General features: G+C 37.4%; 1 protein-coding gene across 10 annotated transcripts in view; it reads left to right on the forward strand.

The window, feature by feature from the left end:
* LOC149813401 (golgi-to-ER traffic-like protein) overlaps positions 1-22,536 on the forward strand; it is a 132,835-nt gene that overhangs the window by 60,739 nt on the left and 49,560 nt on the right. For all 10 annotated transcript variants that reach the window (XM_089992121.1, XM_089992120.1, XM_089992122.1 and 7 more), the window contains one exon: positions 19,384-19,537. In XM_089992121.1, coding sequence (XP_089848247.1) covers positions 19,384-19,537 — 154 coding nt within the window. The remainder of the gene's footprint in view (positions 1-19,383; positions 19,538-22,536) is intronic.

Here is a 22,536-nt window from a genome sequence, read left to right on the forward strand (position 1 = left end):
TGTCAACATGACACTCATAAACTTTGATAATTGCATATTGATTAGATGATTTGAGGTTCCTACATAACTCACCTCAATGACTAACTCTGAATTTCAACAGAAATGAGTTCAGAGGTCAATTAACCATCAATCAGACCTAAGACAAGTGACAACACGTCACTCATAACCTTTGAGAATCTAGATTGATAAGTATAATGAAATGGTGATCTTCCACGAATGCACTCAGATTACTCAAAAGGAAGTGTTTACAAGACACTTTAAGCAAGGCCCATAAAAGGGTAAAAGCGAAAAACCATAACTAAATAATGCTATTTTATTGAAGTAGACAAATGATTAAAAAGCATTTAAGAAGATTATATTACAAGAGGGGCTGCACCCTTATTTATACAAGAGTAAGAGGGAGAGCTCATAAGGAGCTCTCCTTTCTAGTTGTTGGACTAGTTCCAACGACTAGATTGTTTGGTTAAGTTCCGATTGGAACTTAACCAAACTATATTATCTAGTTCTATATAAACTAGATAATATAAAATACATGAAAATAAAAGAAAAAATAAAATAAAGGAAAATATATTATTATATATATATATATATTACATTTTAACACTCCCCCTCAAACTTACGGTACAATGAGCGAAAGTTTGTTTAAAAGGAAGTGAAATCGGGGAGCTGCTTGAGGTTTGGTGAAGAAATCTGCTAATTGGTATTCTGATATAACATATGGCAGATCAATGGTGCCATGCAAGTATTCCTCTCTGACGTAGTAACAATCCATCTCAATGTGTTTTGTGCGTTCATAGAAAGTCCAGTTGCTTGTGATGTAGATTGCACTCTTGTTGTCACAACACATTCGTGAGGCTTGTGTTGCTTCAACTCCCATATCAACGAGCAATCGTTTGAGCCGAACAACTTTTATTGTGGTCAGCTTCAATGGAGGAAAGGGAAATCTTCTGCTGCTTCTTACACGTCTACAATATTAGAGATTCACCTAAAAATACACAGAAACCAGTAGTTGAGTGCCTATTATTAGGATCACCTCCCCAGTCAGCATCAGTATAAGCAATTAAATCTAAAGATGACGATGCACACAAAGAGTCTGCGTGAGAGAGAACTCTTTAAATATCTAATAATGCGTAAAACTGCTCCCATGTGAACAGAGGTGAGTGTATGTTGAAACTGGCTAGCTATGTGAACAACATGTGCAATGTCTGATCGAGTGATAAAAATGTAGGAAAGTGCTCCAACAAGTTGTCTAAATGGAGCGGGATCCTCTAGTCGTTCTCTATCATCAATTTTCATTTTAACATTTACTACTTTTGGAGTGTCAACTTTCTTATCATCGATAATGTCAGACCTGCAAATAATATCAAAAGCGAATTTAGATTTAGATATGAAGTACCCATGAGGGGAATAAGCAACTTTTATGCATAGGAAATATCGTAAAAGTCCTAGGTCAGACATTTCGAAATGAGTTTTAAGAAGAGTTTTGATATTGGTTACTCCCTGTTTGTCACCTCCGGTGATGATCATATCATCCATATAAAGAAGAAGAATGATGATACCTGCATCAAATTGCTTAATAAATAAGACAGTGTCAGTCAAACAAGAACAAAATCCAATATTAGTCATAACATGACTAAATCTGTCATACCAGGCTTTTGGTGCCTGCTTAAGGCCATAAAGGGCCTTCTCAAAACGAAGAATTTTACCCTTAGGAAGACTGATATCAGGCGGAGCTTCCATGTATACTTCTTCAATAAGACTCCCATTTAAAAAGGCATTTTTGACGCTCATTTGAAATATAAGCAATTTTTTGATAGAAGCTAAATCAATTAAAGTTTAAACAGTGGTCATTCGGGCCACAGGAGCAAAGGTTTCTTCGTAGTCAATGCCATACTCTTGAGCGTAACCTTTGGCCATGAGTCATGCTTTATATCTTTTTAGGGTCCCATCACTTTTGGTTTTGACTTTGTAGACCCATCTACAACCTATAGGTTTTTTTCCAAGTGGCAAGTATTGAATGGACCAAGTGTTGGCCTTCTCTAATGCATCTAATTCAGTTTTCATATCTTCAATCCATTCTACATGATTTTTGGCTTCAAAGTATCAGGAAGGTTCAATATAGTATTGAATTAATGCAAAGGCAGCCCTATACGAGGGTGAAAAAGATTCATAAGAGACGGATTTTTTTGGAGGTCTAGCAATTCTAGAAGTCCTGCGAGGAGAAGCTTCGAAGAATCTTTCTAACGCACATGGAGGGCGTTCCTCTCCAATTTTTCGTCTTGAATACTGTAAACCAACATCCCTATTGGTTTGGTCTTCACTATCATTAGAGATAGTAGGACTTTGATCATTGTCAACATTATATTCAAAAACCTCTTCATTGGATTTTGAAGTTAAATCAATTAAAAAATAATATTTAGTAATATCTTTGGATTTTTCACTTTCAAATATTTTTTCTTTTTCAAGAAAAGTCACGTGACACATACAATTTACCATTTTGAAGATCATAGCGTCTGTACCCTTTTTTATTTTCAGCATATACTAAAAAGGCACATGAGATTGCTCGAGGGGAGAATTTATCGTTTTTGTTTGTAAATACAAAACATTTGCAACCAAACACTATTAATCTAGAGTAGTCCAGAGTTAAATCATAGAGTTTTTGAATTAGAGATATATTTTCTAAAGAAGATGGTATTCTGTTGATGAGATAAGTGGTCGTTAGAGCTGCTTCATCCCAAAACCCTTTTGGCACTTCACTTGCTATTAGCAAAGTCCGAGTAGTTTCCATAATGTGGCGATATTTGCATTCCGTAAGACCATTTTGTTGAGAGGTGTTTTGATGTGGTAACACGATGTGAACTCGGTATGCACCGATCCAAGATCCAAACAAATCTTTACACGCGCGGAAGCTTATACGATAATGAGTCCGAATAGGAATCTGGGAAAACAGAATTTCGAGACCCATGCACTCTGCTTCAACAGATGTGGTCCAAATAAAAGTTGTGCGCGACTTGCACAACTTTCCAACGAATCCGAAAACACTGGATTTTTATCAACGGTGTCTGTTCCACGGACTCAGGACTGGGACGGACGAACAAGGCTATGACGTCAACAACGGAGTTTGTGAAAACTCTCAATTGAGAAATTGAAGGTCAGATCTAGACCTTTCCAACGAATCAAGATTTGGAATTTTCTGAGTTTTCTACAAGGCTCTACGAATTTTTGAATTCGGTAAATGGTATGAGATATGATCAAAGGAATTAAAACTTCAAATATTCGACAACAACATAGAGATTAATATTTTTGAGGCACTTAAACGAAGATTCAATTAAAACTCAAAACACGAAAATTTTAGATCTAGGTTCTAGCTTTCTACAGAATCAAACAAAACAAATTTTCATGCAGGGAATGTCCAGATAATTAAAAAATATCGAACACCATTAGGAGTGTTCTAAAACAAACAAGAGACAGTGGATTCCTGTCAGTCTGAGACTTTGACAACACTTTTCAGAGACTCAAATGACCGATTCACGAAATGGCCTCAACTGCAAAGTTGTAGGAAAATGTCTTAGCTTTTCGAAAAGCTAAAGAATGTCTGAAACCGACCAGTATCGAGGCTGATACGATCGTTTCTTTGGAGATATTTATGACAACTCGGGATTCGGGAATCCAAGTTTTGACAGAAAATCCGAGTTATATAATAACCAATAAAACTGTATATTTTATGAATAATAGAATCACTTCTTAATGAAAATACTTCAAACATTCATTCCGATCAAACAACAAATGGTTTACTTGCAACTTTCAAGCAATTTGTAACGAAGGAGACGAAACACATAAGATAAAATAACACAAATAAAACACATGAACCAGTGAATAATATCCGGATGAAGATGGTAATGGGTGTCGTTGAGAAGCAACCGACACCAATGGGGATTCACTAACAGCAGATCGAACACACAACAACCACGAACCCAAGTGCCAACACGCCAAGGTCGATCTAGACAACATCACCTTATACGCCCAAGTGAAAAGAAATCTATCTTCTCTTGCACTCCAAAGATGTCTCCGAATTTTTAGCCACCACAAAAAACAATTTTTTTTTTCACAAAGAGAAGCAACCCCTCTCCCTTGGTCGACCTCCACATCATAAATGCTCTGGAGCATGGGGAAGAACCACATTAAAGAGGCAAATGACCTTCCCAAGCCATACTCCAAAATTGAGTTTGACTTTTGCTAATTTTGGCCATGGGCATTAAAAGGGTCCAATAGCTATATTTGACTTGGATCCGTCAAGGTTGAGATTTTGAATGAGGTCCAAGATGATCCACTCTAAAATGTCGCCAACTAGGATCCCATTTGGAAACGAATCCTGATCCAGATCCAGATCCAAAACATGCAGTGAACTCGATCCTGCACAAAACACATTAGAAAAATGCAAATGCGAAAAAAATAAAAACTACCCGCATTCCCCCATGCACCCTCTAGTACCACAAAAAGATCCTACAAGGCACCAGAACTATCCAGATTCGTAGAATCCAGCTCCTAAAAAAAAGATTACAAATAAAAATATATTTAACGCAATTCTTCACATGCCAAAATGAAATCGAATAATAAAAGATACAATCTTTGAGAAAGATGCAAAATATCTCAGATATTGTAGCACGATAATCAAAATGGATCTGGGTTGGCAGAGATTCAATTGGACCTTGATAGTCCTGCATGATTGGATATGGCCTGGATCGCTTCCTGGATTGGATCTTGAGAATTGGATTTGGATCCAATTCGTCTTCAGAGCTCAGATCTTCATGATGCTCTGCATCATTCCCTTCTGGGTCGAAATGCTTCGTCCTCAAAGCCTGTTTCTGCTAAAATGTCACTCCATAATCCCTGCACACATTCAAAATGTAATCAGCGCAAAATTTGTTCAAGGCAAATAAAAGAGAACTAAACAATGCATGAAATTCTATATAAGAATTACAAGAATATTTGATGCAATGAAATGCAATATGCTCTATAAAATGCAATTCAGATAAATTCAAAGCAGAACAATGAAATTGAATCTCAAAAGCATCTAAGACATTATATTTAATAATCTTACCTTGCATCAACACGCTGCAGATAATAACAAAATTTGGGTCACCAATGGATTACAATTGACTATTTATCATGCAATTCAAAAGGTCAAATTTTGCATTAAGATTTTGATAATCACAAGATAATTCACAAGCAACACAATCTAACAATAGACCAAATTTACTATCGGGATTTGTCAAAGAGACAAAATCAATATTATCTACTAAACCCTGATGGTCATAAACAAGATTTGGGGTTTTAATGCCAACTAGACCTATTGTGTCACGACTAAAATGAGACTCTAAATTAAACTCCGCATAAGGAATTCAACATCTAAGAGCTCATTGACACACACGTCTTGTTGATTCTCATCAATAAAATCCACCTTTTTGACAATTGACTCGACAATGGATATACTATTGAGACTTGTTGGAACAATGTCGACAATCATGTCAACTGCAATGCGGGGGTAAACCGTAACATCCATGGGTTCACTACGAGAGTTTTCAAAAATGTTGGGTTCATTGACAAGGATGTCCACAGACTCACTAAGGCTTGGATTGAGCTTTTCAATTTTGACATCAGCCTAAAAAATAAGAGTATAATTGACATACGCGAAGTCATCAACAACATCTCCACATACAAGCGTCTCTTCATCTTTGATGCTTTCACCAACTTCTTTGAAGAGCGGATTTTCAAAGATAAAGTTGTCCTTGATCAAGCTTAGACAACTTCCGGGGTTCTCCATGAATAAAGGGTTGTCAAAAATGATGTTAGATCGTTCTTCACGATCTTCTATGTCAGAAAGTGAAGAAAGGTCGGACAATTCTTCAGACTCTCTTACAAGGATGGGTTCTTCATTCATCGGTTCAAAAATTGGATCAGCAATGACTGCACTGATAGGAACATTCTTAAATACAGGTGATGACTCCTTCACGATTTCCTCATAAACTTCAATGATAGGATTACTATCGAATTCAGGAGAAGGATCCGTTAGGGAATCCTTTGCGACAACATGAGATTTTAATAAATCCTGAGGTTCATGCCTGACGATGAACATACTGGGTCCCTTGATTTGAGATGCAACGATCTTAAGGGACTCATGAGGAGAAATGGGGATGACAGAAGAAGATGGAGGAACCATAAGAGGAATGGTGGCTTGGACCACAGATGATGAAGTGAAAGACAAATGAGGCAAATCTTTTGAAGGAAACAACTTGATCTTTCTACCCTCAAAAGTGAAGGAATAGACATTGGACTTACCATGATGTATGACCAGTGTTATTAAAAACACGCCTCAAGGCGCAAAAAGTACGCCTCGCCTCAAGGCGAGGGGCTTTGTGCCTTGAGGCGCAGGCATAAGGCGCAAAAGCCCTGAGGCGCACGCCTTAGGGTGAGGCGTGCCTCACCTTGTCAATGTGTTTTTATAAGAAATCTGCTCAATGAGGTTTGGGGGGACTTTCAAATCAACTGGGGTAACATCAACTTCCCAAGAGTTATATTGGTTTCAGCACACATGAACTGGAAAGGTAAGAGATGGAAATTTATCTGGCGAGTGTGGAGCGTTATCTGCTTGGAAGGCAATCTGGACTGAGCGCAACCAGCAGATTTTTAGAGGAATATACACAGACCGTGCTGCCTTACAGGATCTATTAAGGTGGGAAGTTACAAACAGAGAATGGCCTTGATGCTCGACTGAATGGATTGGAGGTAACAGGGCCATTTTTGTGTGGATCGATTAGATAGATCTGACCTCACAAATCACGACCCTACATGGCTGCTAGTTTCACTGTTTTTAATTTTGTATCTGTTGTTTTCTGTTTAAAGGGGTCCTGATATCTCATCACACCCATTCATTCGTTCTCTGTAATTTATACTGCTGAAGCAATGGAATTTATTCTTCAAAAAAAAAAATCTCCTGAACTTGTTCAGTTCTTAATTTCACTTCCATGCATTGCTTAAGGGAAAAAAAATAATAGGTTTTGATGTTAATGAAGCCTCATATGCACATACATTATGCATATGAAAGCTTCAACTGTGTATTGTGTCACATGTCACCCACACAGGCATGAGAGGAACAATATCACCCGTGTGATGGATAGCTTGGTTCCTTAGTATTGATAGTATATTTATCCTGGTTGCATGGGCAGGTGGTGCTTCAAATTAGCAGAACACAAGCATATGCAGATGCTACCATGGTTTTGTACTGTATTCTTTTCCTCAAAAAATTACTGTATTCTGGTGTCTTGTTTCTGAGAGAGCATTTTCAAGTCTTGCCCTTTCATATGTTACAACATTATGTTGTGTTGATGCATACAATTTTGATAGGTTTTCGCTAATTTTTGCCATTGGTGGCTGTTCATGCTGCTGAGATTATGCAAATGGATTGGTCGATGGTTGTCGACAACGAAAACCCGAGCGAGTGACCCCAGATTTAGAATCCATCGTAGGTCATGGTGGCACCCCTAATTAATCAAGAGGATGGAGATGGGCTGATCATCAGATCGGGTCTGATCCATAAGAAACTGGGTCGCAAACATAAGACCCCAAAAAAAAATTTCTTCCGGGACCCGCGCAAGGGGAAGCCCCCGGACCCCCTACTACATGGGCAAAAACTCTGAATCAGGCTCCACAACTCATCATCTAGACGAACCAATGTACCTTGAAATCTAAAGAAGGGTTTTTGAGAGAAGGAAATGATTTTTCGGTTCTTCCTCTATAGAAGAATGGAGAGAGAGAGAAATTTTGTTTGGATTTTGATAACACTTATGCTTCGGTTTTGCATCAGTTAACTTCATTACTTGCGGAAATTGGATTGAACATAGAAGGGGCCCATGCTTTCTCTACTACATATGGCTATTCTCTGGATATTTTTTTAGCTCTGTTTTTTTTCCTGCAAATGTGGCAAGAGAACAATTTAATTGAAGAGAATTTTGGTTTCTAATGTTTGAAAAACAACATAAATAAGATCTCATGCTGTGATTGAATTTTGGTTTCTTAGATACTTAATTAGATCAAGTTGTTGCATTAATGTTACTTTTACATGTTAATCTCATACTTTTTCAGTATTTATTTGAGATTTTTTATTTCTTGTTGGTTGTTGCTTCATCAATAAAGCATTTTTTTTTTATTTATAATTTTAGATATTTTTTTATAGTTTTTTTTTAAGTTTTCAATTTTTTTGAGGCTTACGCTTTACGCCTCGAGGCTTACGCCTCGCCTTAGATTTTGGTGGAGCGCCTCGCTACGCCTCAACGCTTTTCACAACACTGTGTATGACATTTCGGTGATATTACCAATGTCTTTCGAGAATAAGATGGCTCACATCCATAGAGAGCACACCGCACCATATTTCATCGAAGTAGGTATTTTCAATAGAAAACTTGACAAAACATTGTCGGTCGACACAAACATCGATGCTCTTTTGGAGCCAAGACATTTGATCTAGACGGTGATGAGTCTTACAACTCAAACCTAACTTGGTCATGGCTTCGACAAAAATCGTGTTCTCACAACAACTAGTCTGTGATGAATCTGCATTCTTTCCCATTGATAGTACAAGCAGACTCAAAGATGTGAGTTCTTAGCCATCGGTCATTCGTTTCTTGCCATGGGGCTAAACAAATCCACCTAGAAATGAGTGATTCGCTTCTATCAGGCAGTAACACTTCTTTCACATACTCTTCTTCGGGATTTTCCTCAAAATCTTCTTGTTCTTTATCATAAATAGGATTGGATTCTGGATCCCATCTTGAATCATCCTCAATTTGCGATCCTTCGATGAAGAGGGCCTTGCCACGACACTCTGTGGACTTATGACCGAGTTTCCCACAAGTATAACACTTGATGGGGGTGCTTGAACTCGAAGTCCTAGCCTGGTTTCCTACCAGGCCATTCTGGCTCGTAACCCTAGGTAGGTTTGATGCATTGGGGTGACGGTAGGGTGGGTCAACCTTTTCACTTGGGACTACTGGGGCCCGCACTGGGGGTCTAGTAGTCTGACTAGGTTTCGCTAAGGTATTTCGTTGAGTAGACCTTTCCCATTGACGCGTTTTCTGATGAGCCTCGGACACAGTCCAACACTCAACGAAGTTAAGCATATCCTGTAATTGGAAATTCAGACCTCCAATATATTTCGATATTAACTGTTCCTCACTTTCACAGATGTCATTCTGTGCATTGAGATCATGAAAATCTTCGGTGTATTGATCCACCGAACGAATTCCTTGCTTAAGGCTTTGATATTTCTGATAAAGTTCACGATGATAGTTTAACGGAAGGAATTGAGCACGGAGTTTCTGCTCTGCTCCATGTGCTCCCAATGCTCAATCGGGGCATGACCCTGATGTCTGCGTGTTTGCTTGAACCGACGCCACTAGGCTGCTGCTCGACCCTTCAATTTGAGGGATATAAATCCCACACGACGATCCTCCGGGACTTCCTTAAATTCAAGGATTTTGCGAACTTCGCTAATCCAATCTAAAAATTCTTCAGGAGTTCCAGTTCCCTTGAATTCTGGGATATCAAATCGTAAGCCCGAATCCCAATGGGATCTCCTAGGCTGTAAGTTATCTCTCCTCTCAGGACTTCGTCGATGTGACTCGAAGTTTTCATCAGAATCATATGAATTAGTCTCACGAGTTCTTCGAGAACTGTGTGGACTCCACTCAACTCGCCGTTCGTTAACTCTAGCATTTCGACCATTTGACGAGTTAAATCTTCAACTCGGCGATTAGCCTCGGCGAGTTGTCTTTGCAAATCTCGCACCTCATAACAATGATTACATTCATTGTTTTCTCTATTAAAGCTATTTTGACATCGCCCGTCCATTCGACCCGCCATGGTGAATGGTACCTAATTTTTTTGGACTCCCCACAACACCGAGAATCGTGTCAGATTGAAAAATCCGGCAATCCTTGCTCTGATACCAAAATGATGTGGTAACACGATGTGGACTCAGTATGCACTGATCCAAGATCCAAACAAATCTTTACGCGCACGGAAGCTTATATGATAATGAGTCCAAACAGGAATCTGGGAAAACATGATTTCGAGACCCATGCACTCTGCTTCAACAGATATGGTCCAAATAAAAGTTGTGCACGACTTGCATAGCTTTCCAACAAATCCGAAAACACTGGATTCAGATCGGTGTCCGTTCTACGGACTCAGGACTGGGACGGACGAGCAAGGCTATGACAGACTTTTGGATTATGTGGACAGTCTGTTTGAAGGTGTTTTTGACCCTGCAAACAACGGAGTTTGCGAAAATTCTCAACTGAGAAATTGAAGGTCAGATCTAGACCTTTCCAACAAACGAAGATTTGGAATTTTCTGAGTTTTCTACAAGGCTCTACGAATTTTTGAATTCGGTAAATGGTATGAGATATGATCAAAGGAATTAAAACTTCAAATATTCAACAGCAGCAGAGAGATTAATATTTTGAGGCACTTAAACGAAGATTCAATTAAAACTCAAAACATAAAAATTTTAGATCTAGGTTCTAGCTTTCCACAGAATCAAACAAAACGAATTTTCATGCAGGGAATGTCCGGATAATTAAAAAATACTGAACTCCATTAGGAGTGTTCTGAAACAAACAAGAGACAGTGGATTCTTTTCAGTCTGAGACTTTGACAACACTTTTCATGGACTCAAACGGTTGATTCACGAAATGGCTTCAACTACAAAGTTGTAGAAAAATGTTTTAGCTTTTTGGGAAGCTAAAGAATGCCGGAAACCGACCAGTATCTAGGCCAATACGATTGTTTTTTTGGAGATATTTATGACAGCTCAGGATTCAGGAATCCGAGTTTTGACAGAAAATCCGAGTTATATAATAACCAATAAAACTGGATATTTTATGAATAATAGAATCACTTCTTAATGAAAATACTTCAAACATTCATTCCAATCAAACAACAAATGGTTTACTTGCAACTTTCAAGCAATTTGTAACGAAGGAGACGAAACACATAAGATAAAATAACACAAATGAAACACATGAACCAATGAATAATATCTGGATGAAGATGGTAATGGGTGTTGTTGGGAAGCAACCAACACCAATGGGGATTCACGAACAGCAGATCGAACACACAACAACCACGAAACCAAGTGCCAACACGCCAAGGTCGATCTAGACAAGATCACCTTACACACCCAAGTGAAAATAAATCAATCTTCTCTTTCACTCCAAAGATGCCTCCACCGAATTTTCAGCCACCCCAAAAAACATTTTTTTTTTCACAAAGAGAATCCACGCCTCCCTTGGTCGACCCCCACATCATAAATGCTCTGGAACATGGGGAAGAGCCACATTAAAGAGGCAAATGACCTTCCCAAGCCATACTCCAAAATCGAGTTTGACTTGTGCTAATTTTGGCCATGGGCATTAAAAGGGTCCAACTAGGGGTGGAAAAATCTGACACGACTCGCCAACCTGACTCGCCAACCCGCTTCTTAGCTGGTTTCGGGTTTGGCTTAAATAGGTTCGTGTCGTAAACGGGTTGACCCACATAACCCGTTTATTAAATGGGTCAGGTTCGTGTTAGGGGTATGCCAACCCGCCAACCTGCCAACCCGACTGACCCGTTTAATAAACGGGTTAGGCGGGCGGGTCTACCCGTTTACCCGAACCTGACTTGCCAACCCGCCTTCCAACCCGTTTACCCGACTCCGAACCGCCCGCCAACCCGCCTTCCAACCTGTTTACCCGACCCCGAACCGCTCGCCAACCCGTTTACTCGAACCCGACCCGCCAACCCGTTTACCTGACCCGTTTATTAAACGGGTTAACCGTGTCGTGTCGGGTTACCCGTTTAATAAATGGGTCGGCTTCGTGTTTGCCACAACCCACCCGCCGACACGACCTACCAATCCGACCCGATTGCCACTCCTAGGTCCAACAACTATATTTGACTTGGACCAGTCAAGGCTGAGATTTTGAATGAGGTCTAAGATGGTCCACTCTAAAATGGTGCCAACTAGGACCCCCTTTGGAAACGGATCTTGATCTAGATCCAAAACATTCAGTGAATTGGATCCTGCATAAAACACATTAGAAAAATGCAAATTCGAAAAAAATAAAAACTACTCGCATTCCCATACACTCTCGAGTACCACAAAAAGATCCTATAGGGCACCAAAACTATCCGGATCCGTAGAATCCGGCTCCTAAAAAAAAAGATTACAAATAAAAACATATTTAACGCGATTCCTTACATGCCAAAATGAAATCAAATAATAAAAAATGCAATCTCTGAGAAAGATGCAAAATATCTCAGATATTGTAGCACGATTATCAAAATGGATCTGGGTTGGTAGAGATTCAATTGGACCCTGATAGTCCTGCACGATTGAATCTGCCCTGGATCTTATCTTGGATTGTATCTTGGGACTTGGATTTTGATCCAATTCGTCTTCAAAACTCGGATCTTCAGGATGCTCTGCATCATATTTGGGCAAGATCGTTGATGAATAATGCCATATGAATTAAGATAGTTTTAAAATTCTCCAAACATAAATTCTCCCCTTGAATCAGTGCGAAAGATGGAAATATTATTTTGAAACTTGTTTGTGACCATTTTATGAAAGATTTGAAAGTGAGCAAAAACTTCAGATTTATGTTTAAGAAAATAAATCCAGGTATGTCTAGAAAAATTATCAACAAAGATGATATAATATGCATAACCGCCTTTAGAAATAACTTGTGCAGGTCCCCAAACATCCGAATGTATTAGCTCAAGAGGTTTTGTAGAAACAAAGGTTCTACTAGAAAACGATAATCTTTTCATTTTTCCAAGAATGCAGTCTTTACAAGCAAAATTTTCAGATTTACAAAATTTTCCCAAACGCGGGAAGTATTGATTTTTAGACATATGAGGATGGCCAAGTCTTTTGTGCCATAAGTCTGTTTCCAATTTCTAGACATTTAAACAAAATGCTTTCTTTGGTAGTTCCAAAAAGTTCATGTAATATAGCCCTTCTTCTCTATGGCCTTCTCCAATCAACTTCCCTGACTGGCGATCTTGTATCCAGTAACCATCAGAAGAGAAGGATATATTACATCCATAATCAGAGATTTGAGAAACAGATAAAAGGTTTAAATTCAGTTTTGGGATATATCTAACTTTTGAAATACAAAAAGTTTTGGGTTTTTCAAAACATCCAACTCCTTTTATATCAAGAGATGTAAGATATGCTGTAAAGACTTTTGAAATATTTGAGTTATTTTTAAGGCATTCAGATAAGCATTTGTAATTTGGGGTCATATGAAATGAGACACTAGAATCTAAGAGCCAAGGAAAATTACTTGGACCGGATACAGATGCGACTGCTACTTCAGTTAAGGCTTCAACCGTAGAGGATACTCTTTTGAGAAGGGGTTGAAGGATCTCTATTAATTGAGTCATGGAAACAGGTGCATCTTGATCTTTTGACTCGGCTTCAACTGATGCAACTTTCTTTTCATCTCTCCTTTTTAACTTTGGACATTGGGGCATATAGTGCCCCGGTTCATGACAGTGATAACAAATCACTTTTCTTTTGTCAAACTCGCCATTTTGCCTCCCAAAATGGGGGTGGCCTATAAGTGCGAATATAATTCCCAGGCCTAGATACTGCTAGGACAGAATCATCATCAACTATAGAGAAACTTTTTCGAAGACGATTTTCCTCCATTGTCATGCTCAGGATCTTGGAGACTTCTCCATTCATTTTCATGAGATGAATCTTGACTTCATGCGCAAGATTCAAAAGAAAGAAATTGCAGAGGCTTTGAAGAAAATAAAATCAAGAAGGGCAGTTGGCCCAGATGGTATACCTATCGAGGCTTGGAAATGCTTGGGAGAGAAAGGTTTAGAATGGTTGACAAATCTTTTTAACAAGATTTGGCGGACAAATAAGATGCCTAATGAGTGGAGGAATAGTACTTTGGTGTCTCTATATAAGAATAAGGGTGATATACAAGATTGCACAAACTATCGTTGTATAAAACTCATGAGTCATACTATGAAACTTTGGGAGAGGGTGATTGAGTCTAGGTTGAGGAAGGTTGTCATGATATCGTAGAATCAATGTGGTTTTATGCCTGGAAGATCAATTATGGAAGCTATACATCTTCTTAGACAACTTATTGAGAGAAATAGAGAGAGGAACAAAGATTTGCATATGGTTTTTATTGATTTGGAGAAGGCATATGATAGAGTACCTAGGGACGTTCTCTGGTGGACAATGATGAAGAAAGGTGTTTCTCTCTAAGTACATTAGTATACTTAAAGATATGTATGAAGGAGTGGCAACCAATGTCCGCACTTGTGCTTTAAGCCCTTTCCTATTTGCTTTAAGCCCTTTCCTATTTGCTATAGTGATGGATGAGCTTACGAGATCAATTCAAGAAAATGTGCCGTGGTGTATGTTGTTTGTTGATGATATTGTTTTGATTGATGAGTCTAGAGCTGAGGTTAATGCTAAGTTAGAATTATAGAGACATACATTGGAAGCAAGAGGTTTTAAGTTGAGTAAGAGTAAGACAGAATATATGGAATGTCGGTTTAGTAAGCAACGAAGTAGTGATGGGAGTGTAGTGAAGTTTGGTGAGCAAGAAATACCAGTGGATGATTGTTTCAAATATTTGGGATCTATCATTCAAAAATATAGAGAAATTGATGGAGATGTAAATCATAGGATAAAGGTTGGGTGGATGAAATGAAAAAGTGCAACTGGAGTGTTGTGCGATCGTAGAATGCCATTGCGATTGAAGGGAAAGTTTTATAGGACGACTATTAGGCTCACTTTATTATATGGTACAGAATGTTGGACTGCCAAGATACATCATATTCAAAAAATAAGTGTAGCTGAGATGTGTATGCTTAGATGGATGTGTGGAAATACAATAAAAGATAAGATTCAGAACAAGGAGATACGTAAGAAGGTAGGCGTTGCACCCATTGAAAATAAGATGAGAGAGAATCATTTACGGTGGTTTGAACATATTCGGCGAAGGCCTAATGATGCTCCAGTTAGAAGGATGGAGAAATGGGAAAATATATTAGTTAAAAGAGGTCGGGGTAGGCCTAGGAAGACATGGATGAAGATGATAGGAAAGAATATGAATGCTTTGAACCTCACTGAGGATATGGCATTGGATAGAAATGATTGGAGGAGAAGGATTCATGTGGAAGACCCAGAATGATTTTCTTTTTTGGTTCATATCGCCGATCCCAATTGTTTTGGGATGAAGGCGTAGTAGTAGTTGTTAATTCTTGAATAGTTTCCACAATAGAAGGAACTTTTCCTCGGTGAAGTAGGGCCGATTTGGTGGATTCAAATTCCGACCTTAACCCAAATATAAACTGATAGAAATGTTCAGCATCGAGTTGCTTTTGGCGAAGATCAATATCTTCGGGACAGTGCCATTTTGGCTCTAGAAGTGATAGTTTTTCCCAAAGTTCGGATAACCCATTGTAATATTCTCGAATTGGTTTGTCTCCTTGGGTCATCATCCAACCTTCTCTTGAAGATTGCACACATGTGCAAAATCTTTAAGGGAATACATATTTTTAAGGTATTCTTATGCCTTATCGTCATGATCAAATTTGGTAAGACTAGAGCACTTTTTAATGTCAACACTATTGATAAGTTATGACATTATTTTCGCATGTCCCATTCTCCACTCTTTCCATTTTTTTTTATAGGAGGCTAAATCCTTTATTTTCTCCTCTTCTGATAATGGGACCTCCTTATCTCCCTCTTTTTTGGTAAAAGATAATTTAGGTTCCGAATCAGAACCATCCACAATCTCCCATAAGCCTTTACCCCATATGTGGTGCTTCATGATTGAAGCCCACGTTACATAATTTGTATCACTTAATTTCATGGGGATGATGGTGACTTTATCATTGTCATCCATTGTTTACAAGAGGGGAAAAAAAGGAGAAAGATAGAAGAAAAGAACAAAAACAAAAAAGTAGGAAGGGAAAGAGATACAATACAAGATGTTGAAGCCCTTCAAATGATGCGATTTGAAGTCGATAATGAAGTGATAAAACACCTCTCTCTAAGTGGCGAAACACTTTGCAAGAACAAGGTGATGACACACCTTTTGCACAAGGGACACAGAAACCGAGGCAACCTTTTTCCAAGATCTAGCAATCCCGCGGCTCTGTTATCATGTAATGAAATGGTGATCTTCCACGAATGCACTCATATTACTTAAAAGGAAGTGTTTACAAGACACTTTAAGCAAGGCTCATAAAAGGGTAAAAGCAGAAAACCACAAATAAATAATGCTATTTTATTGAAGTAGACAAATGCTTAAAAAGCATTTGAGAAGATTATATTACAAGAGGGGGCTGCACCCTTGTTTATACAAGAGCAAGAGGGAGAGCTCATAAGGAGCTCTCCCTTCTAGTCGTTGGACTAGTCCAATGGCTAGAAATCTAGCCGTTGGACTAGTTCCAACAACTAGATTGTTTGGTTAAGTTCCGGTTGGAACTTAACCAAACTATATTATCTAGTTCTATATGAACTAGATAATATAAAATACATGAAAATAAAAGAAAAAATAAAATAAAATAAAATAGGAAAAAAATATATAATAGAATAATAATATTATTATTATATATATGTTACATTTTAACAATAAGATGACATGAGGTGTATACATAATTCACCTCAACGGCTAACTCTAACCCAACAACAAGGCCAAGAGAAATGATGCATCATATATAAAATTTTGTGAAGGACAAAATCGATCCCATAAGAAGACCATAAATAATCACGGAAATCAATTTCCAAATAGGTGAGTTCATATCAAATAACCGATTTGAAAAAACAAGTTTCAAATCAAATCCAATAAAGTTAGATGAAAACCTTATCATAAGAATTAGTGCAATTAAATGCACAATCAATATGTCAATCGATGCAATCACATGCAATGTAACATAAGATGTCTTATGACAATTTTTACAAATTTGAATAAGTAAATAGGCATGTGAATTACGATGCATAAGAATTTTTAAAAAGATCATAAGTCAAAGAGCCAACTAAGAGCTATGCATAAACATAAAAATGTTGACATTATTGATAAAATATTCTCAAAGAGCCATAGAGATTTTAATAACATAACTATGAACCCACATATGATCTCGCATTAAACAAGAGATTTTTCTCACAATGCAATGAATATACAATCTCCAAGATGCATGATATGAGATATTGATACACAAGAAAGAAACCACTAAGATGAGCACAAAAAAAGTTTAAGTATATGATAACAAGTCATGCTTATGCTATTTAATAACGACTATTTTAGGTGTATACCTAAAGATGCCTTAATCCAACACAAGTCATTTGAAAATAGTCTTGCTTGATAGAACAATATCACTCAAACATACATGCAACACACAAGATTTTAATAAATCACATATTTTGCAAAACATAATTTTTCACTACACATCACATATTTCAAAAACATTTAATTTTATCAAACCCTTTTACAAGCACTTACCGTTATGAAAATAGAAAAGCCAAAGATACCTACTAGAACCATCCATTAATACAAATCTTTCTCAAGACCTCGATGCCTCGCTTTGATACCATGTCATGAAATAGTACGAATCCCAATGCACTCTAGAATGCGTCCCATGAGCCAAAATATAATATAGTTAAACACACATTCACAATGGAAATACCCTTAGAATGCAAAACTTTAAAATAAACAATTTCATTAAGTATGAAATTCAAATAATATAAAAGAAATGAAAAATTACAAAAGAACATCAGTACAACACTCAAAACCTAAAAAACTATCCATCACTCTCTCACTAATACAAAGGCATACACCCACTCTTTATATAGAGAATAAGAGGGAGAAAAGAGGGATTAAAAGGAGAGATAGGAGAACCAATCCAACGGCTAGATTTGGACCTAGTCCAATGGCTAGATTTCTAGCCGTTGGACCAGCAGTTCAACAACCAGCCATCCCCAAGTCAACCACATAGTTGACATGGGTATAATATATATATATATAATATACATACATATACAATATGTATATGAATATACATATCTTAACAATACATTGGGAAACATAGTGATAAAAGTTTAAATTGGCAACAGGACAGTCAAATTCTCTTGAAAAAATTGATTTTTCTCATGTTTAAAAAAAAGACAAAACAAATGAATTATACAAATTAAAAACAAAAAAGGGTGCGTATGACAGGGAGAACACCTATTTAAATGTGTAGTAAACAACCAATCACGAGGTTGAGGCACATATCAAATATTGCAGCAAAAAATGTGTACTGAAAAACAAATAACAAAATCTTAATTGAAAAAGATGATGAGCACATAAATCAGAACTAAGAAGATAGATGATTGTGCTTATAAGAAAAGCAGACCTGTATAATTAAACAGAACTGGATATTTTATTTGCCTTATATAAGGATGTAACAGATATATTATGTATGAATATGAAAAAATAGTAAAATACTAGTGTATGTATTATCAGGTTTATGTATAAAAAAGTATACTATACTATAGTCTGTATCGTGAAAGACCTGTTCAGGATGTGTTACTGAGGTCAATGTAAGCCTGAAAACGACTAGCTATATGAATGCAAGTTTGATCTGCGATATATTCACATTATCATTTAAAACTAAATTGATTTTTTATATAGATTTATGAATATAATTTGGAAATGAAACATAAGGTTATTTATGGGAGCATTACTAAATATACAATTAACAAGAATAGGATAGATCTGATCTTACATGAAATATCATAGCAGTGGTACCTAGGGCTGGACAAACAGGATTTTTCATGGATGAGAATCCTGGTCAACCAGAAACGTTATTTCCTTTGCCTTCCATGTCACTTTCCTTTAGCTCAATTACAAACATTTCCTGGAGAGATTAATCGATGCTGTGTAGGTGTTGTTTCTCTGTTAACGTCTTTTACTGCTGGCTGCACAAAAATAGCATGAATATTGGGATCGTACACTTGTTTCCGTGATTGGTCTTCTGAGATTTCAACTGGTTTAAATGATTGAATTCTTTTTGCTGCTTGGATGGATGCTTCTACCACCTTGTAACTGTTTTGAGTTTTACTTTCAGGAATTTCTGTTTTACACCCAAATTTGAAGTCCAACTGTTTTGTTATATAAAATTTGTCAATGGTTTGATGTATATGTTGTTTCCCTCTACTCTTCTTTCATTGGCCATTATTATTAAGTTCCTTTTGGTTATCCTTCATGTTTTGAGTTGATTTTACCAATATGATCATGACATAAGCCTGTATATCAGATCGTATCAGAGCCATGTATGCTGATTTCCCACAAATTACTGTGCCACATCACTTAATGATGGATGATGACGATATGCAAAAGCTCTCTGAGGCATTGATGTCTGCAAAGACACGTGTTGAGGGATGCTCATCATTTCTAAAAGCAGCAATTAGGTAAATTGATCCCCTGCTATCTTTTCCTGATGAGATGGTGGCCTGCTAATGTTCCTTTTATAATTTGGTGAGATCCTCATAGAGGTAGGTAACACATGGCTAGTTTCATAAACTTTTATACTTTTATGATTAGTAATTATGGAGTCGAACTCACATTTCACATGATGACCAAATGTAACCATTTAGAAGCACGTTGAGCATCATGAATGCAATGTTAAGTATAACTTTTACATGCCCTTCTTCTTCTCTCTTTGATCCAAATAAAAAAAATTAAAGCCTATATATATAAATATATATGGAAAGCGGCTTTCATACTAGAGGCGGTAGCTTCCACACCAGAAAAAAAGGCCTCCTTAGCAGTGGAAGCTACACCAGAAGGGTGAGCTATGTTAACTTCTACCAAGAAGGCATGATGGGAAGTGACCTCATCAGCGGCTTTCATTCTATAAGTGGTAGCTTCCACACCTGGAAAAAGGCCTCCTTGGTAGTGGAAGCTGTTAAAATATATGTATACCATATATATATATATATATATATATATATATATATATATATTATTTTCCTTTTATCTTTTGTAATGCCCACTAGGGGTAATTTAGTCTTTTTCTTCAATGTAAAACACACGTCCATTAGGATTGTTTCTTTAGTTTCTTTTTTATTTTTCTTATTTTTGTTTTTATTATTTAGTTAATCAATGTAAAGGGGTCCACATTAGAGCCGTTGGGGGGCTCCCAACGAATCCATGGGGGCTCCTCTAGGGTCCCATTCTTTGTATAAAAAAGGGGTGAATACCCCCTTCGTTCTCAATGTTTTTTCAAGCATTTCTTAATACATTATTACTTATATTTTTAGTTCTCACTTCTCACTTTGTGTGTGTTTGGTGTTTGCCCTTTATGACACATTGTATTTTGTTCATTAGTGACGTCTTGCTTATGCATTTGTGCACTCTTGTAGTCACTTTGTGACATTGTTTTTGACACTTATATTTCATTATATGGTATCAGAGCCATGTAGGTATTTGAACACTCTTGGAACTTCTTTCTTTTGTATTTGAGTGTGATTAAGCTTCACATTCTTGTTTTTCTTCAACTCCTCCACAATGGCTGCCAAAGATGCAAAGATTGATCTCTCATTCAATTTGAATGAGACCAACTATAGAATGTAGGTGGCCGTTATGAAAAACAATTCCGGAACTACAGTTAAAGCTCACCAAGAAAGAAAGGAATGAAGAAAAAGCTTTGGGTGATGAAGAAAAAGCCAAAGCTATTAAAGAATACCAATCCAAAGTTGAAGATTGGGAAAGTGAGCATGCCAAAATATTGGCATGCTTCATGGATACGTGAAGCACAAGATTTGTGCTAATCTAGCCAAATTTAATAAGGCAAATGAAATATGGTTCCTCATGAAAAGTGTGTACTCAAAAGGATCTTACTAGGCATTTTTTTTTATAAAGAAAAGTAAGAGGAACCAAGCAAGGGGGTATGAGTATTATAGACTATTTGGTCTCCTTGAACCTTAATGTGAAGGAAGTGCTATTGCCACGAGCAAGAGCAAATGGAGAGAGAAAGTTTTTTTTAATTTATTCATGGGCTTCGTCCTGAATTTAAACATCTAAGAGGATCCTTTCTTCATAGGGCTTCTACTCCTCTTAGTGAAGTTACACCATGGTTGCCAGTTGAGGAAGCGGGAGCGGGAAGCGAGGCACTTTCAAAATTTTAGGAAGCGGGGAAGCGGGGGACCACTTAGGAGCGATTCGGGAAGCGTCTCGGAAGCGACCTAGGAAGCGTCTCGGAAGCGACCTAGGAATCGTCTCGGAAGCGAGGGGGAAGCGAAAAAATAAAAATAAAAAAATAAAAAATACAAAAAAATTGAAAAAAAAAACAGGAGAAGCGAGGGGAAAGCGTGATGGGAAGCGCGCTTCCCATTAAAGGGAAGCGCGTCCCCCATTAAAGGGAAGCGCACTTCCCAAAAAGGGGGACGCTTCCCCCCACGCTTCGGAAGCGCGACGTTTCGCGCTTCCGAAGCGCGCTTCCTCTTTTAGCTAGGCGCTTCCGGTAACTCTGAGTTACACTGATTTATGCCAAAAAGAAACTTGCTTGGCTCTTAAACCTGAAAATAACATGAGGATTTATAAACCTCCTCACTTTTGAAAAAATAACAATGGTGGAGGAACAAAAATTGTTTGTCACCATTGTAATGAACTGTGACATCTTAAACCCTATTGTCCTAAGCTTAAAAAGAATGTGACTTTTGTTGGAGATAGTTCAAGCAATTCAAGTAAATAAACAATAAGAGATGGAGACATAAAAGACTTCATTGCTCAACTTACGGAAACTCTTCAACAATTCATGAGAAACAACTCTTTCACACATTCCACCTCTGGTGCCGTGGTCTCATCAACTCCCTGTATGTCCTCTTGGATCCTTGATTCAGGTGCCTCTTTTCATATGACTCCAAATGCATCTATTTTATCTAAACCAAGCCTTAATTATTTTAAATCATTTGTTTCCACGACCGATGGAACATCATTAGATGTTAAAGGAATGAGAAACCTTGAAAAAGTTTTAAGCAAAGATAAAGAATTTTATATTCCAAAAATTAGAATCATTCCAAAACTTAACTTAAATCTTTTCTCAATTTCTCAAATAACCGATTTTGGGTTTAGTGTCTTTTTTTCACCTACCAATTGCTATGTGCAGGATCTCGGGTCCGAGAAGCGGATTAGGCAAGGCCATAGAAGATGATCTTATGAAACATGAATTAGAAACACTCAATAAAGCTAACAATTGGACAATTGTAAGTCTCTCTTTAGGAAAAAAGACTATTGGTTGTAGATGGGTTTATAAAGTCAAAACTAAGAGTGATGGATCATTAAAAATATACAAAGCTAGGTTAGTTGCTAAGGGGTATACACAAGAATATAGAATTGATTACTAGAAAACCTTTACTCTGGTTGCCAGGATGACTAGTGTAAGAACTTTAATAGCTTTAACATATAT

The sequence above is a fragment of the Nuphar pumila genome, chromosome 16 (genome assembly GCF_984573655.1).
Source record: "Nuphar pumila chromosome 16, dmNupPumi1.hap1.1, whole genome shotgun sequence".
NCBI lineage: Eukaryota > Viridiplantae > Streptophyta > Magnoliopsida > Nymphaeales > Nymphaeaceae > Nuphar > Nuphar pumila.